Raw genomic sequence first — 14,486 nt, 5'->3', positions numbered from 1 at the left:
ATGGCAAATCCACGTTGGTAGTCTGCTGTTGACATGGGGAGCGATAAACAAACATAATTTGGACAAAACTTAGAGCATATTAACCTCCGTTGCTCAGCCTGGCCAAATGCCATAACTGCGTGATAGCCTACGCGCTTCACCGACGGCAATGAGTTGTTACTGTAACAGACATGAACCAAAATGTATAGCCCAGCAGCAATCTATCCAAAAGAACACATATTTGAAGTACTTTCATGATATGTTGTCAAATATTGAAGTTGTGGGAAGTTTACATAGCTTAAACTAAGTTACATTCATCCCCATGCTGTTTCATTTGCAGCCAGGATGGAAAAATGAAACAAAACGCACGTTCGACTTCTCATAACTCTTGAACGGTTTGTCATCCCAAACACAGTGCGCTCGTCTTCTTCATCTCATGGCCCACTTGAGTGGTTCGGTACCGCAGCACAAGCAGCAGATACCGTGCATGGGGACGTTCACTGCATGTGCATGGGGACGTTCGCTAATGCTGAGACTGCCGACAGTTCGGTACAGGTGTAAGTTGTGTAATGTAATGCAATGTAAGCTTTGTAAGCTTTATGTGTAAGAAAGCTCTGTCACAACCTGCCTGTTATATCAATTGTTTTGAAATAATTGACAAGTTGTCCCCCTCGAGGATGAAATTCATTCAGCAGAGGTAGGGATGTAAAAACCAGAGGGGGAGTTGATCCCCCCCATCCCCCCAAAAAATTGCACCCTGAGAATAAGTATATCCACTAATATGTTGTGTTGCTTCTGGTATGACACACACACACACACACACACACACACCAAAGTATAGTTTTTTGTTCTCAGGTAGGTACACATACTTGCAATCTCTTTCTCTCTCTTGTCTTGGATGGTTAAACACTGAATGAGTGACCAAGGGGAGTACATATCAGACTTGATGCTTACGAAGAGTTACAGGACTATGGGACGGAGAAGACTTGGTAAGCACGACTTGCAATTCACAAGGACTTGCATGGGGAGAAGATGAGAATATAGACAATGTGCTTTATGTTTCTTTTTGTAGCACCTGGCAACGCCATGCAACAGTCAGACCATGTACTTCTATGGGGTACATCTAGTTATGTTGCCATCTGACCTATTCTTATTGTGATACGGGATGGGAAAGATTTCTGTATGAGTTCTGTCATGACTCATGAGTGTTAGTAATTGTGTGCATGGTGGAATAGGCTGTGACTTGCAGCTGCGGCTCTGCGAAACCCATTTAATTGAGCAGGGATGGAATGGATTAGTTGTGTTTTTTTCTGATATCCAATCCAACTAGAGAATTCAAAGTTTCTAATGGTGTCACCTATATACTAGGACAGAAACTCACAGAGATTCCAATTCCGTTTTTCAAATCCCCAGGGGGGCTTTAGACCACAGGGGGTTAAGCACTTTTTAGTTATCGATCTAACATTTAATAGTGCAACGTCAACTTGCTGTGTTACTGACAATAGCGAGGAGGAGTTATTTTGGAAGGTTAGAAGCTGGAGGTTTGCTGCATTCTCTCCCCCGTTGGATGGTGAGGGTTTTGGGGTGAGACGAGTAGACCAATGGAGCGGGATGACTGAATGTGAGTTTGTCCAGAGCTTGAGAGTACACCTTCATGGGTGTGTGCGCTGGGAGTCTGGGCCCTGTCTCAGCCGCCAGAAGGCATCAGAGATGCGTTCTCTGAACTTTCTTGCACCCAAGATTTGGATGAGGGGGCTGAGGCAACAGTGGGAGTAGGCCAGGGTGTGAGACACAGTGTAGGCGTAGTCAAAGGCGGCTGACTGTGTGAGTTGGTCAGGAATCAGGCCATGGAGCGTCAGCGAGTAGAGGAGGAGGATGATGTTGTATGGTGCCCAGCAGACAAAGAAACACACCACAATGATGAAGATCAGCCTCGCTGCCTGGTTCAGCCTCGCTGCCTGGTTCGTCTTCCACATCCTGATTTCCCGAATGCGAAACCACATCCGTGAGTAGCAAAACGTGATGACAGCAAATGGCAACAAGAAGAAAATTGTAATCTGAATGTAATACATAAGATACTCTGGCATGTGCGATCTGTATGTCTGGATGCAGTGCACCAAGTTACCTCCAACCTCTGTCCCTGAGAACACCATATCAGGTATGCTGAAGGCCAAACAGAGGACCCACAGGCCGCCACTCAGAAGGTGAACATTGAGCTTGAAGGAGGACGCTGTGTCGGGGTACAAGACTCCCATGTACCGGTGCACAGTCAAGGCTGTGAGGAAGGCCTTGTAGCTGTAGAAGCCCAGGAAACGTACGCCGCTCAGGAGCCTGCATGCCACCTCGCCCATCACCCAGCCGTGGATGGCATTCACGGCCCAGATTGGAAGCGGCATGGTGAAGATAAGGTCGGACACAGTGAGGTGCAGCAGCAGCAGGTTGGACGTCCACCTCAGGTCCTCCTGCTGCAGAAGGGTCCAGAGCAGGAAGCTGTTCCCAGTCAGGCTGACGCAGAAGATCAGGCTGTAACAGACAGCGTAGACAATCCCATGGAACTCAATCACGTCCTCATCAGAGTATGAACCATAGTAGTAACCATCAGTTGTCAGTGTTCCATTGAATTCCATTATTTCCATTGGGCACAGTGGAAGAATAATTGCAGAGGATAGTTGTATTTGTAGTTATGGTATTTGGCAGAGGCTTTTCCTGAAAGCAATTTGAAAACCGGCTGAACAGCACATTTTAAAAAAACTTAGGGGGGAATTCTCCCATTCGCGCGTAAGCTTTTTTTTACGCGGTTCTCTTGCGCATCAATGTTTTACACGCATTCTGCCGTCCCAGCTTATGACACACCCACATAGCGCAAATTCCAAATCAAGGCGGCCTTATGAAAGAGGCGTGATTTATTTAAAAAAAGAACCAGACTTATCTACCTCCTCCTTAATTTAGGTTGATATGAAAACGTGGAACGTGGACTTTCTCATTGACCTTCTAAATGCCATTTAAATCCAGAAAGAACACCAACCAGTCTTTGATTTTGAAAACGTATGCAAGGTGAACTGAATAAAGAACTGCCTACAGTAAAATGGTGTATCATCACATAGCTTAACAAAGAAATCACTTCACGAAATTTCACTTTTGCTTTGACGTTAGTTTATAAAGAGTCAAGACGTGCTTGAGGTGTGTATAATTCAAAAACTCACGGTTGACAAAAAGGTTTCGCTGGCAGCTATAATATCAATTTATCTATGCTAAGACATGTAGACTGACATCTGCAGCTTCGAACATAGTAGAGAGACTGACATAACGAGTTCAGTCTCCATTACAAACGAATTAAAAGACGAGAGAATAAACTATGCTGCTCCACGTCTGTGCAAATGTATGGATGTCTTCAGTGAAGTTGGAAAGAAACGGACAGTCGAACGAAGTATGTATGCTATGGGATTATGACTTCTCGCCAAGTTATAACTGAAGATACATAATCGGTAAGATCCAATACTGAAAGTGGGTGATTATAACGGGGTTTTCACTATTTAACAATGTAGCCTATGAAGCCAGTGACGGTAATGGCGCGAAATATGCCACCGTGTGACACTGTAATGCGGAAACATGAAGCTGTATCAGCTTATAAGCATCACATTTGATACTGTAATGTCAAGTTGTAAATTCCGTGTTGCATACATGTATTTACAATTACAACTAGGCCTTCTGCCGACATGAGCAATATGCTGTTTCACCTTGTAGTGGCGCTCGACCTTATTCCAGCCCTCCAGAGTGCGTAGCTGGAAAAGTGCTTAAGCCATGGCAGAATGCGCGCAAGAGTTGTATATACAAGAAAAGCCCAGATGTTGGGGTTGCTCCACCCAAAACGTGCAACTCTCTCTACCACGCGTAAATGGCCGATTGAAGTGGATGGCAGAATCCGCTTAGAGGGAAATGCGCGTAGTTGCGCGTTTTTTTGGACTTACGCACCCTTACGCGCATGGGAGAATTCCCCCCTTAATGAATATACAGTATGTGTACATTTAGTGACTGTATGCTACACACACGCATGCACAAACACATAAAGATACATGCACACACATGCAGGCACACACACACACACACACACACACGCACACACACACAAACAGACACAGACACAAACACACGCACACACACATAAAGACACACACACACTAACACACACACACACACACACACATACAAACACAGACACACACGCACACAAGCACAGACACACAAACATACAAACACAAAGACAAAGCATGCACACACACACACACACACACACACACACACACACACACACACAAACACGTACACGCACGCATGCACAAACAACCCCCCAAACACACACAAATGCACACACACACACATACACCCACATCTCCCATTACCCCCACCACACACACTCACAAGTGAAAACTCACAGAGAAGCACACATACACAAAAGCAAGCGCACACATGCACACACTCATTTACATGCATAAAAGTTGAGTAACACTATAATAACTACACACAACCAAACAACATGTGTTTAAAAAGTGTTTAAAAACTCAAACAAGTAAGGCCTATATGGCTAATTAAAGATGACAAACCTGTGCACACTGTGCTGTCACTGTAGGGGTAGTTGTATAGAGTCACTGCTGGTGAACACAGTTATGATACAGTTTTTTACAATCACTTTGCTACTATTTTCAGAACCTTGATATCATTTTTCAAAACTCTAGACACAAAACTCAAAACGGTTATCACTTGTAACACAGGCCCTCTAATGTTCAAAACATTGGATTGTACATTCACATCTTCAAAGAAATCTTGCAATTGCACAATCATTGGTTCAAAAAACAAATTTACTGTGAAATACCACTGAAACATAACTATAGATCACCCGCACACAAGCAACCGATAGTTTCATTGTGTCATTGTTCGTACAATCATTAGATATTGTAGAACAAAATAGGTGATACAGGTTTCATTATGGTACTACAGGAACAGTACAGTAAACACATCTCTGTAAAAGTACTGCAGTAGTAGAGAGAATACTACAGACACAGTGGAATCATTGATCAAAGTTTGTAATATATTGATGCAAAACACTACAGTACAATCACAACATAGGTTTATTTGAAGTAAAGTAAAAATAACTAGATGTACCGCAAAGCGATACACAATATGACCGCCGCTCAGTCCTGCACATTCTCTCCGCAAATATCAATCACGCTTGTGTTTCCATCGCCTACTCCATCCCTACTGCAACTTTTATGTATGTAAATGAGTGTGTGCATGTGTGCGCTTGCTTTTGTGTATGAGTGCTTCTCTGTCTAGTGTGAGTGTGTGTCTGCTTGTGTGTGTGTTTAATGTGTCTCTGAGTATATGTTCACTGTGTTCTCTGCCGTCACTGTCACTCCAATATCAGATAACACACACACACACACACTCACATGCGCGCGTGTGCACACACACACACACACACACACACACACACAAACACACATACACAGGCACACACTCACACACACACACTCGCACACACACACACACACACACACACACACACAGGGGCGCCGCCAGAAATTCTGGGCCCCATGAAAGATTTCGATTTAGGGCCCCCCCTCCCCCTCAAAAAAAAAAAAAGTATAATTATTAATAAAGTAATATATATATACAGAACATGTATTTGATACCATGCTAAAGTTGCCTAAAAGGAGGAATATAAAATCATCATTTGACAATTGATCTTAATGCCTTAATTAAAAAAAAAGGAGTAAAAATCAATCATTAGCCTGTTTGATGCTCATTGAGCTCAATGCAAATCAAACAGGCTAATAGGCCTACTGGAAAAAGCACCATGTCAATCTATAGCTATGGTGAAGGGTATGTGATGATGTGGGGCTATTTTAATTCCAAAGGCCAAGGGAACTTTATCATGGATGCATACAGTAATATCCTAGATCCATTAAATAGCTGGCCTTTAAAAATAAAAACATATAAAAAAATCCTCCTGCTCCTATGGGAATTTAACATAGGGGTCAAATACTTCCTTCCCCCTAGCATTTATGGAAGAACATTTATTTATTTACATTCTTCAATCACAAAGAAAATTGGTGTCCTTAGCGGTTTGATTTTTACTCATTTTTTTTTTTTTTTTTATTAAGGCATTAAGATCAATTGTCAAATGATGATTTTATATTCCTCTTTTTAGGCAACTTTAGCATGGTAGCCTATCAAATACATGTTCTCCCAATTGTATATATTATATAATTATTATTTTTATTAATAAAAAAAAATGCACAACTGTCTGAATCACACTGAATAGACTGTTGCCTTAAAATGAAAATACCATGGTACATATTATGGAATATATCGATTTTCTTTTATGAGCAAATATTTTTAGGCCACTATGCAGTTCTTTCAAGCCAAATGTTCATGTGTTGATTGAACTTGCATGCATCAATTTATATGGATTTATAACATTCTGTATGCACATTGATACTTCAGAGCTCTCCAGCAAACATCATCAGGGTGTCAATCATGTATTCCAATTGTTGTCTTTATTGACTTACTGTATGTGATCAAATGTTTGCCTTGATGAGTAACTAGGCTAGTTAATTATTGTATTGTATTGCTCATCTCCTCCTTCAATTGGGATTTGGGTTGATATGAGGGCTGGGGTCCTAGCCTATTCCTGAGGATGAATCTGTAGTGTGTATGTTGAGGGCACCTCATTAGTTAAGAAACCAGTTCTTAGCACCAGCAGTCGTGCAGGCTAATATTTTATCTTGCATAGCCTAGTACAATAGCCTAGTTTATTGCTCAAGTTCATCCAGTTACAGAGACTACTGTAAATTACACTTAGCCTACAGACCTTCTACATTACATTCATCTGTTCTCCCATGGCAATGAACGTGGAGTGTTTAAATAAAATAAAGTAGCCTAGGCTACTGAAAATTGTTGTTTTGATATAGGTTTAGCCTAAACGAAATCATCTCTTTTATCAGCTAGCAAGCTAGTGTGTTGTGTCATGGCATCCAGTGTCAGTGAATTACCTTTCTTTTGGAAAAACCGAGTGACCTTTTTTCTCCCTCTTAGCTCTCTGCTTCTGCTTGCGTTTGTGATATCCAGACTTCATAATTTACTTGGCAACTTCTAAAAAGCACGCACCTATGCAGAGTGCGAACTGGGGGGTAGCCTGCTGCTCATAGCCTAGTTCAAATTACATGGGGGTGGGGGGGTAAAAACGTTAATAAATGCCGGTTGTAATGACTTGATGACATGATTTTCAACGAGCTAGACGTCTGCTAGCAAGATACATTTACCCAGCAGCAGCAAAACGAATTTAGCCTACTGGAGGAATTTACCTAGCGTTTTGTCACTCAATGTTGACACTGCTGAAGTCGTCTTCTATCTCCGTTCTAGCGCCACGGTGGTTGAAAATGGTACAGTCCACAATAGGGGTGTTTGAAATCGCTTTAGATTATGTTCCTACAGTGAAAATAGCAGTTGACTTGTAAAACCATATATAATTTCCTTATTTAAACAGATCAAATGAAACATTTATTCAAAAACCCTACACATGACAATACTATTAAATTATTATTGATATCCTTCAAAGGGCCCCCTGTCAGTGCTGGGCCCTTAGAATCGTCCTAACCTTTCCCCCCCTGGCGGCGCCCCTGCACACACACAAACACACACACACAGGCACACCCAGAGAGAGAGAGAGAGAAAGAGAGAACACACACAGAATACACACAGATAACACAGACACAGAGAGAGAGAGAGAGAGAGAAAGAAAGAGAACACACACAGAACATGCACATACACACATATACACACATGCAAACACACAGATGGGCACACAGAAACGCACCCACACACTATAGTACATCACACACACACTCACTTCTCAGCTCCGGTGGTCTCACAAAATGTACTCAAAGATGTGTGTGTGCATGTGTGTGTGTGTGTGTGTGTAGGTGTGTGTGTGTGTGTGTGTAAGGGTGTATGTGTGCATGCGTGTGGGCGTGTTTGTGCATGTGTTTGTATAATGTTTTATGTACATGTGTGTATGTAGTGGTGCGTGTGTGTGTAGGTATGTGTGTGTGTGTGTGTGTGTATTTATGTGTGTGTGTGTGTGTGTGTGTGTGTGTGTGTGTGTGTGTGTGTTCCTGCATATTTGTTGCACCCAGAGCAACCATTCTCTTTTAAAACATATTTGGAAACTAGTTGATTAAAGGTTTCTAATGGTGTCACTTATATGTTTCTAGGACAAAAACTAGCAGAGATTGAGATGTTTGGAACAGTTTTTGAAATCCCCAGGGGGGGATTTAGACTCCAGATAATACCACCATCTACTGGCCGATGGGTATACAGTCCTGAATGTACACATAAATCCATTTATTTTATAGCCCCCCATGGATGAAATTCCACAAAACTTGGCTTACTCCCAGAGGGTGTCAGGTTAATCATACACATGAAATTTGGTGCAGTTCATAACATCTCATCTGAAGATATGGGCAATTAAAGCAATATTACATTGCATTTTCAATTTTTACGATGGGGGGGCAAATCACAAATGACTGGTTATAAGCTAAGTTGATGCAAGCTCTAGAGAACAACATACCATAAACATTTTGTCATCCTCGGTGCCACGGTTCAGGTAGTTATGTAGGAAAAACTGTCATTTTTGGGCTTCGGGCGGGGGCAGCGCGGGGGTGGAGTGACCCCCGGGGACGAAACGAAAATTTTCCATAGAACTCTACTGGGGCTACATGCCCACCAAGTTTCATGCGCTCCGGTGTTACGGTGTCCCGGGAATCGTTGACGAAAAATGACGGGAAAAAAGAATTAAAAAAAAAAAAAAAAAAAAAAAAAAACTTTGACAACAACTATATGACCGCTTCGCTAGCTACGCTAGCGGCGGTCATAATTAGCTATGAAATAGAAAAGAAAAGACAGCCTGATTAAAATATACAGTAAAATATAAAATATATATATTTTTAATATAAAGATATAAAATATTAGGCTACATCCATGGATATTGTAGTCTAATTGGTTCATGCTCCACGGTAATTGGTGACAGTGAATCTCGTTACAGTATCTTTAAACTTTCATGATTTGCAGTAAACATGGAAGATTGTGTGTCTGTTTCGTGTTTCCATACAACTGCATAAGAGTAATGCAACAGTTACTTATCATTTTGAGCAGTTGTATCAATTGATAGTTAGATCATTGTAAGGAAATGAATAGGCGCTCATTTAAAATGTAATGTGTGAATTGCCTTTTGAAATAGTAGTACTTTGATGTTAAGTTGTATCATATTGAACAGGTGAGTTTTGTTGAATGAACAAATTATCTAAGTTGTATGTGTATTGTATCCAAGCAATTGAGAAAAGGGTTAGAGTTTTGAAAAATGTGCATTTTGATCATTGGTTGTAAGTTTTGTGTCTAGAGTTGTGAAAAATGACATCAAGGTTCTGAAAATAGTAGCAAATGAATTGTAAAAAACTGTAAATCACATGATATTGAAAGGACTTGACCATACCAACTATTAAGTGATGATTTTCTGTGCTTGACTTGAACAGTATGTCCACAGACGTCAGATGAGAGACCATTTAGTTCTTCTTTTCAGTCTTGTCATTGGATCTGCGGTTCACAGAAGGGAAGTGGATGTTTGGAGGGAATGTTCTGTAAGAGTTGTTCTGAAGAATTAGATCAATTTCCTTTTTTTTTCTTTCATAAGGAAGACGAATTTTTAAACACTAACTTTTTACATTTAAATTATGGCCAATGTCATGCATTAGGCTTAAAGTAAGTCCGGCGAAAATTGAAAAAAAAAATGTTTTTCTGAATAAAAATACATCAACTAAGCCGTCAAAGAAGTATTTTTTGTTGATCACACAGTACAGAGCTAGCACAGGCAAGAGCTACAGCCAAAATCGCAAACAGTGGGTTAGCATAGGGCTTACAGCCATACGCTTTCAAAATCGCATTTTTAAGCCACTAACATTCCTCAAAACAGCGCCAAACCTTGTCAGCAGCTTGCTCGAAGTGTCTACACATAAAATGAAGCACCAATCAGTCTGTAAACTTTGGGATAGTTTGTATACACTTAGAATCAGTTTGAGACCGCAACCCCATTTCTGAAGCACAGAAATGTCACGTGAGGTCTCACACGGAAGCACGGGAGCATTGCGTTCTATAATCGCAGACTTTCCTTCGCGAGGAGCTGGAAGGGGTAAGTGTTCTTAACAGTCTTCTTTTATAAACTTTGGGTTCGTGAACCAAGTTGTTGGTGCTTCGTTTTATGTGTAGACAGCTTCTGACGTGGTTTGGCGCTGTTTTGAGGTTGTTAGTGGTCTAAAAACGCAATTTTGACTACCCTTAGTCCCTTCCGGCAAGAGCTCCCGTGCTTCCGTGTGAGATCTTGCGTGCTACACACACACCTTCCGCTTACCTTACCATACTATACAAACACTACACGTAGCTGACGTAAACAGACGTAAAACCCCCTAACCGGCAACCTATTTTTTACAGTCTATACCTACAACACACAAGAACAACAAGTCACGTATGAGATGAAATCGTTTTGAAATCGTAGAAATCGTAGCTCCTCTTTCACAAAGTTGCTGAACACTCATTCACTTCTTCTTCTTTGGTGTTTAACGGCAGCTGGCATTCAATCTGTTGCATTGCTCTCTGATTCACTGAGCAACACCACACACCACAAGCAGTGTAATGGGTGCGCGGCAATAATTTACCCATGTAGAACCTTGCGTTGCATTAGTTCCGCTTTTGACGTTCTCGTGTAAGATTGTAATAAATTCATAATTTGGTTAGCACGGGGTGGCCAGGGACGTAGCTACAGGGGCACGGGCCACCCTAGGCCCGTGTAAAACTACCACTGCCGTTGGGAGACCATTCACTATGTACACATACACAAAACTTGGCATACTCCCAGAGGGTGTCAAGTTAATCATACACATGAAATTCAGTTCATAACATCTCATCTGAAGATAGGGGCGATTAAAGCAATATTATATTGCATTTTCATTTTTTACCATGGTGGTGCAAATCACAAATGGTTATAAGCTAAGTTGACATACCATAAACATTTCATCATCCTTTGTTTGACGGTTCAAGTAGTTATTTAGAGAAAACTGTAATTTTTGGGGGGCGGGGGGGCTAGCGCCCACCAAGTTCCATGTCCCCCGGTGTAAGGGTGTTCTGGGAATCGTTTACCAAAAATTCAAGAAGTAGAGGACGAAAAAAAAAAAAAAAAAACGTTGACAAGAACTACAGTATATGACCGCTATGCTAGCTATGCTAGCGGCAGTCATAATAATTTTGACCAAAATTGACCAGACAGATATTGATCGTGACTATTGATCCTTACTTGATTGAGTCCCTCTTTCTGTCCCTTTTCATCAGCCGTACTCGGAAAATGCAATGCATAAACGTCTTTATATAGACAAAAATGTATCAACAAACACACTCCTGTTTCGTCCGGTGCATTTTTCTCAGTGATAATGGCGGTGTGGTCACCAGCAGGGAAGGGAAAGGTAACACAGATGTGTATTCAAAAGTGATGAAAGAGCTCGATAAATTACCTCCTCAGCCCTGTGTCTGTCCCCCCTCTATTCCCAGTCCCTGATGGCGGTGTCCAGGCCACAAGCAAAGCCTCTGTTCTCCCACTCTGACCGCCGCTGCCTGCCCTGTCTAGTGGACAGTCTTGGGGCCAGCACAGTAAAGATGGTTGGCAGGCTTCCCATGGCATGCCAGCGCTTGGAAATGGATGCCACAGGACGGGCATATGTGGCGGCACACACACACTCCCACCCTGGACCCTGGGGCCGTGGTATTGCCAGGCAGTGCTTTCGCTTTCGCCCCGCTGTTTTGGGCGCGCACCAAGAGGCTGGCGCGCCGCTGAAATGCCCGGCTGTGCGGCAGAGATAAACGCGGCGACATCGCTCTGGTTCCGCGGCTGCCACAAAAGATGACATTTAAACCTCACGCGGCCATCATCAGACTTCCCCACAGGATCAGCAGCCCCACCACGTGCTGTCTGCAACCCTCTGGCCTGGGCTTTTCATTATGTCACTGCTGAGAATGAAAGTGTGTGTGTGTGTGTGTGTGTGTGTGTGCATGTGTGTGTGAGTGTGTGTGTGTGTGTGTGTGTGTGTGTTGTGTGTGAAAGCATGCAGAATTTCTTTTATTCATTTGGGTGATCAGTGCTCCTCCAGGGACACTGGTGTGGGGAATGGTAGTGTCCCTCCGTTATTTGGCTATTGAGTCGTCATACATTTTAGTATTTTCATACATGCTGTATTCTGTTTGCAGTTTCCTTGGGAAGATTGCTTCCATTTGACAAAGATTTAAGAACTTGGTTCTGTTATAAAAAATCTGCTCCAACACCACCTGAACGTATGGGGAAAAAAAGACCTCCATTGAATGATATGACTAATTTATGAAAAAAGAAAAAAAAAACTTTCAGACGTTTCAAATTGAATTTGAAATGAACTCTTTCTTGGTAACTCGTACACATTTCTTGGTAACTTGTAGCCTACACCATATAATAACAGAGTAATTACAGTTCAAAGAAAGTAGCGACAATGTCAACCACTTTAAAATCAATGAGGAATACGGGTTACCATGTAATCATATTTCATGAAAACCACTCAGATATTTCTGAAAATGTGTTACAAGACTAAATGTTCTTTTCAATGCTTCTCTGTGGAGTGATTTTCTATAGATCTATTGGATTTACAGATGTAATGTTATGACATGATTGTAACATTAGGGGGAAGATAAGCTGTTATATTGTGTAAATGTAAAAAAAAATCAACATTATTGATATTTGTGGAGAACCGCTCCACCAGTGCATCCAGGTTGCAGAAAGATGCACAAAACCAGCACCGCATGCCGACACATCCGAATGTGTGTGAGGAAGCGTGCGAATATCCCCCTGGTTTTTACCTCTCTATAAATACGCCCAGTGTGAGCTCTCTGGTGGTTTAGACCCATTACTTTAGGAGATGGAAAACGCTGCTGAGATTGTCTGATTGAATGTTATTAAAATTCATAAACTGTGAAATACGCTGGTGAGTGAAAGGAGATAAAGGGTGCGTGGAGGGTGGTTTCCCATGTTGGAAACACTGTTTTGGCCCCATGGGGCTTCCGTACCTGTGAGAGCCCATCACAGGGAAACACAGATATAAATATATAAAAAGAGACAGGGAGGCATTTAATCTTTTAGACTGTGCCGACTTATTGCTTTTGTGGCTCCCCAAATATCACCCCAAAAACCTTGCTACGGCAATCGCTACCATAACATGGCAGAATTTCAAGAGCAAAGTGTGTAAAACCTGTGCTGCATTTGTTTCCCAAAGAGCATTCCTGTGCCATGACCTCTGTCACTATGAGAGAGAGAACGTGCTCAAAAAATCTCTCACAGCTCATGTCTTTTTTCCAGGGAATAGCCTAGGGAATATTCCAAGTTAAATCTATGGTAATTATCACATCATGTATATTTTCAGCTCTGGTTTTTGCAAGCCGCCCTTAGCCGGAGGTTTATACTACATCTCTACTGACAGCTGCTATTGATGAAGAGGGAAAAATGGTGGTACGACAAATTGGCAGTTTGTGTAACCTGAATTAAACTATATGTTAAACTTGGAGATTGGTACAAAATGTTTGAAGAAAGGCTATATGATGGATAAAGCACTTAAACAGAGGATTCTGGGAAGCTGAGTGCTAACTGCTTATACATGAAGTGACTGACTTTGGACTATTATGGAGTATTGGAGAAACAGTAATACATATTTAGAGAGCCTTACATGTGTTTAGCCCAGCCTTCATGCACTGCCAAATGGTTTAACGATGAATGATTTCCTCTGAGCATTTAATCAGTATACAAGTTGACAGTGGTTGAAGCTGGCTACTGTAAACCAACCCCAAAATTACCCCGTCCACAAAACATGATAAAGTAACTTAACACTTGTTTGCGCATTTGTTACCATTCGCTCCTAGTTCTTTAGGGGCATACTGGATCATGATAATACTGTATGGCCAATTAAACATGGCACCTTTCGATATTTTCATGATATATACAGCCACATTGCTGTTTGAAAAACATTTAGCCATTGATCTCATAAAACGCAATTGCATTTAACTGCAGATGGATTAAGTGCAAGTTTTTGAAGGCCTATAGCAGATTGATGGTTCCCATGAATCACAGCAAATACTATAAGGGAAGAAAAACTGTAGGCTTTGAAAAATATTGCTTTTAGCGTCTGCTGTTTTGTAAGATTGGACACCAAGTCACAGGAAAATGTGTGTGCTGTTCAGTTGTCATTAAACAAAAGTGGCATTCGTTTCTGAGTTTCAGAATAACAGGACCATGTTCTGTCTCTGTTCAGCATCCTTTTGTTGTCATAACCAGACATGTCATGATTGATGGGTCTCTACAAGATGTCACCATAAAACTGTTCCTATCAAAACAT

The 14,486-nt window shown here is 41.6% G+C and overlaps 1 protein-coding gene across 1 annotated transcript; it reads right to left on the bottom strand.

Moving 5' to 3' along the window:
* Positions 1 to 1,631: 1,631 nt before the first annotated feature.
* On the bottom strand, positions 1,632 to 2,606 carry LOC134098357 (chemokine XC receptor 1-like). The gene has a single exon (XM_062551392.1). The coding sequence runs from the start codon at positions 2,604 to 2,606 to the stop codon at positions 1,632 to 1,634; it is 975 nt and encodes a 324-aa protein (XP_062407376.1).
* Positions 2,607 to 14,486: the final 11,880 nt, after the last annotated feature.

Source organism: Sardina pilchardus, chromosome 2, assembly GCF_963854185.1.
Source record: "Sardina pilchardus chromosome 2, fSarPil1.1, whole genome shotgun sequence".
In the NCBI taxonomy this organism is placed as follows: domain Eukaryota; kingdom Metazoa; phylum Chordata; class Actinopteri; order Clupeiformes; family Clupeidae; genus Sardina; species Sardina pilchardus.
Note: the sequence above shows the minus strand (reverse complement) of the source record. Positions and strands in the feature narration are given on the sequence as shown.